The sequence below is a fragment of the Frankliniella occidentalis genome, unplaced genomic scaffold, assembly GCF_000697945.3.
Source record: "Frankliniella occidentalis isolate FOCC.00 unplaced genomic scaffold, Focc_3.1 Scaffold2954, whole genome shotgun sequence".
Classification (NCBI taxonomy): domain Eukaryota; kingdom Metazoa; phylum Arthropoda; class Insecta; order Thysanoptera; family Thripidae; genus Frankliniella; species Frankliniella occidentalis.
Window position 1 is genome coordinate 1 of NW_026270025.1, and position 4419 is coordinate 4419.

General features: G+C 63.8%; 1 protein-coding gene across 5 annotated transcripts; it reads left to right on the plus strand.

The window, feature by feature from the left end:
- Nucleotides 1-13: 13 nt before the first annotated feature.
- Nucleotides 14-4413, plus strand: LOC113206851 (uncharacterized). 5 transcript variants are annotated; one of them, XR_008012287.1, is made up of 6 exons: nucleotides 14-236; nucleotides 1798-1887; nucleotides 1974-2052; nucleotides 2143-2206; nucleotides 2314-2575; nucleotides 3739-4413. XR_008012287.1 is itself a non-coding variant. In XM_052276438.1 (5 exons), exons 1-5 carry the CDS (start codon nucleotides 1747-1749, stop codon nucleotides 3961-3963), a joined length of 777 nt encoding a protein of 258 aa, XP_052132398.1. In that variant the 5' UTR covers nucleotides 254-1746; the 3' UTR covers nucleotides 3964-4413. The 5 variants fall into 5 exon arrangements, 4 of the variants coding, with proteins under 4 accessions (XP_052132398.1, XP_052132397.1, XP_052132396.1 ...); XM_052276438.1 differs by lacking the exon at nucleotides 14-236 and having other exon boundaries at nucleotides 254-1887; nucleotides 2137-2206; XM_052276437.1 differs by lacking the exon at nucleotides 14-236 and adding an exon at nucleotides 254-1646 and having other exon boundaries at nucleotides 1974-2206.
- Nucleotides 4414-4419: the final 6 nt, after the last annotated feature.

The following is a 4419-nucleotide window of genomic DNA, read 5'->3' on the forward strand; positions in this document are numbered from 1 at the left end:
GGGGGGGGGTCTTGACCCGTGTCGTCGGCGTCAATTGAAATGACACGCGACATGCCCACTTTGGCCAGGAGCTTCGTGAAGTCCCCGCTCCCGGAGGTGGACCTACGCGAGCCGCCGCCACCGCCGCCCGCCCCGCCCTGCGCCTGTGAGCGGAGGAGAGACCGCGACCGCGACTTGCCCGGCGGGTCGAACAGGACCTCGCGGGCCCGAGCGCCCACCAGGACCACCGGCTCCAGGTACTACCATGACTCGCGCGGAGACGCCCGGTCACCCTACCAGTTTCTCATCACTATGTTGCCAGTCCCCTCTTTGTCGTTTTTCTCCATTCCTCCTTTTTTTTCGCGGGCGGGCTGCCAAATCAAGCAGCCTGTCAAGCGAGCGTGTCCGGGAAACGGGTATACGGTTATCTCTGGCCGATAGGCGTTCCCTCCGCGCCACTTGGTGCTGGCGGCGCCGCGACACCAGGGTCTCAGGGGCAGGCGCCAGCCCAGTGCCTAAGCGGTCCAAACACCGGCGGCTTTGTTATGAAAAGCACGCGTGCTGCTTTTATGTCGCGATCAGCTGACTGTCGCGCCGAGTCAGCTTGTCACCGTGCGTCCACGCGACGTCGCCGCCTTGATAGACGTGGTCGCCCCGCCCGCATACACGCCCCCCTTCCCACCCTCTTTCCTGTTTCCTGCCGTCGCTAGATCTGTTCGGCGGGTGGTCCCGCTCTCGGCCGTCCGGGCCTGCACCCCCGCGTCCACGGACGAGGCCGACACCGACCAGACGGACCCGTCCAGCAAGCGCGACAATGGCTCGGAGCGCTCCACGTCCCCGGAGCTCGGCCGAGGCCGCGCCGTCGTCGTGCAGCAGCTGTTCGAGGCGCCCAAGCTGCACGACCTTGAGTCGCAGTCGGTGGCCCAGATCAGAGGGGCGCAGACCCTGGCCGAGGCTGAGCTAGAGGCCAAGGTGGCCCAGCTGCAGGCCGAGGTCGCGCGCCTCCAGGACTGCCTACAAAGCTACGCCGAGGCCGACTCGGCCGTCAGGGAGATCGAGTCTGTGGTGCGCGACGCTCAAGACGCCCTCAGTCTTTCTGAGCCTGGCCTCGCCGCGACCTCTTTCGTCGACCTGGGTGTGCTCGTGATAGCGGAGACCAACGAGTCGTCTACCCAGACGAGCTGCACGACCTCGGCCACGGTCAGCGGGTCCGCGCCGAGTGGGGTGCGTGCACTGGTGGAGCTGGCCGCCGAGGCCGAGCAGCAGCTTCGGCTGGCCGACGAGCGGCAGCTGAGGTGAGGTCCAGCGGGGCTTCCCCTCCGTCGCTTGCTCGCGCGGCACACGCTGACCGCCCCGGCATCTGCAGCCGCCTCGGCGAGGATCTGCAGGCGAGATGCGACGAAGTCGGCGCGCTCAGCTTGGAGGTGTTGCGCCTGCGGAGCTGCGAGGCCGAGGCACGCCGCCTCGCACTCAGCGTGTTGTGCGGCTTCGAACTCGAGGCGCAGCTGCGCCAGCTGGACGTGGAGCGGCTGCGGCGCCAATACCTGGATGAGCTACGCCAGCTGCGGCACCTGGGCGCGGGCGTGGCTGCGGCAGGCGCCGACCGCTGGCGACTGTACGCGCGAAAGCTGGAGCAGTACTGCATGCACGTGTTGTGGTCACCGCAGGTCAGGTTGCGCGCATGCAGTCACATACCACTGCTATCGCTCCTGATGCTTGCAGCTACGTCGCCATTAGCCTCGCCCAGGTGTTGAGGGGAGTCGTGGCATGGCACTGTCTGGGCGCCACTTATCGTATGCAATTTGTCTCGTTTTGCAGGGCAAACTGCAGGGGGTCCTAGAGGAAAACCAGCAGCTGCGGGATCAGCTGGAACAGCTGCGATCCCACAACGCCTCGCTCGCCTTGCAGGTATGCGCGCGCTGGTCGCGCCGCGCCACACTGCATTCTGCAGGAACCCAAAGTAATGGACAATAAGTTTAATCATCCACCTACAGTTGCAGGAGCAGTATGATGAATCAGCTCGCTGCCTAGCCGACATCTCATCCTCTCTGTCGACCGAAGCAAACATCGATGGTCGGTGGACCTCTCTTTTGGTCGCCATCTTTTGCCGTCTGGGTGTCACACTTAACATTTGCCTTATCCTATTTCTATTTCGAGTTTCAGGGGTGGTGTCTAGGCGGGGCCCACTTGCGCCTCGAGGGTCCCTGGAAGAAGACGAGAAGCAGCCGTACGTCTCGCAATACGTGTTTCATATGCTTTTGGGTCGATCGTCCCTTTGGGCGAGTCCCGGTTGCTGCGTTACGCACACACTTCACACCAAATGGTGATTTGCAGGTCGCTGGTGACGCCACCGCGTGGCCCAGGGGTCCATGGCCACGCCCTCCACGGCCACGGCCGGGTAAGCCGGGCGAGTAGCTGCGGCAGCAGCAGCGGCGGCAGCAGCAGGGGCGTCGTGGGGAGGCCGCCGCGGCTTGACCAGCACCACGGTGTCCACCTCCCCTACCACCGACGCCAACGCGCCGCCTCCCCGGACGCGGTCGCCCCGGGGCCCTGGGACTACAGTGACCACGCCGACCTCTGCGACTCGGGCTTCTGGGTACGTATCCCATGGGCGAGAGCCAGGAGCATAGGCACGCGGTGCTCACCGACGCGGAGATGGTTGCCTACCCAGTGGAGCGCAGGCGGTGGCATAGGCACGCGGCGGACACCGGCGTGGAGATGGTTGCCTACCCAGTGGCGCGCAGGCGGTGGCATAGGCACGCGGCAGATGGTTGCCTACCCAGTGGCGCGCAGGCGGTGGCATAGGCACGCGGCCGACACCGGCGTGGAGATGGTTGCCTACCCAGTGGCGCGCAGGCGGTGGCATAGGCACGCGGCGGACACCGGCGTAGAGATGGTTGCCTACCCAGTGGAGCGCACCCATCCGGGCTCGATTCCGCCCAAGGATCCTACCCCCCCCCCCCTCTCACTCCCACAGACACACACACGCACTGCGAGGGGGAGAGGGGCTAGAAAGGGCGTGCCGGGTACACTTACTTCACCCCTTTTGAGTGCGGATAGGGGGGAGGGGGGACGGCGCAGCGGTGTATTTACCCTTCCCGACGTTTCGCGCCTTTGCGATAAGTATGGCCGCAGTGGCTGGTGGGGAGTGGCGCGGCGTAGCGGGCCTGGGCGTCGCGTCGTCGCGTCGCGAGCGAGGTGAAGCTACCGCTACCGCTTTCTAAAGCAAGGCGTCAGCATGAGCGCGACGGGAGGCCCTGGAGGGCTGGGGGCGGGGCCGGCGGCGAGGCCGTGAGGGGCGTACCAGAGCGCGCCAGGCGCCCATATCGGCCAGCACCGGGGGGACCGAAACACCGTGGGTTCACCGCTCACATACACCCGCCGCGCACAACTCTTGGGGCACCATCAAAAGCCCGAGTTTGAAAGCTTTGGGGCGCGGCGTTGACTTTGCCGCGTATCAGTACAGTTGCACGTGCACAATGTGTATCAATATCTGCATCGAGAGGGCGACACAGCGCTTTGCTTGACTCGGCGGCGCCATGCCCCGCCGCGCTCTTCCCCGCCAGGCCTTGCCCCGTCAAACGCCTGCTGCCTCGTATCTCTGACTTCCCCCCCCCCCTCTCTTTTCACACACATACACACTCACATTTACGACCGTGTGCAGCAAACAAAGATACTTCTGACAGGACACCCTCATGATGTTCGCTCGCTTACTCTCGGGGGGGTCGAGTACCTCATCTCCGTGTGTTTCTGTTGCAGAGTCTGCAGGCGTCACCGCCCCGCTCGTCCTCGGTGCTGGCTGCGGCGCTGAGCCCAGCCTCGGCCGCCTCGCACACCGCCCCCAGCACACCCACCCCTGCCCGACTGTGCTGGCTGGGCCGCTCCGCCAGCCCCGCCGCCCCCGAGACTCTCATCTCGCCGCCCCCCGGCCCCGGCGGCACGTTTATCCTGAGCACGCGGAGGCCGCGGCCCTCGAGGCACTGAGCGGCGACGAGCTGCTCTTCGGAGCCTGTGTTCGATGACGGCCATGATGTTCGGATTCATCATGAGACTGGAAAGAAGCCAGTGTTCGGCATCCAATTAAACTTCGGGCCCCACATCAATGAGACGGTCAACTCGAAACGTATATCCAGTGGCATTTTCCACTTAGTTCGTTCACCCCCTGACCGTGATGTGATATGCAATTTATACACGATCTCTGATACCTACCATTAATTATTATCACGACTCCATGTCTTTGTTAAGTATTGTGCTTTGCCGTATGTCACTGACAGTGTAGAGCGATGCGTCACACCTTTCCTCCGGAGTCTGCATTCCGTTTGCTCTACACGCAGGGGAATCCCTACCCCACCCTTAACGCATTTCTTGCGCATTTCGCGCCGTTGACGTCGTCTCCGACTAATAGTACAAGTGTTGTTATATTAATAATTATTACTGTTA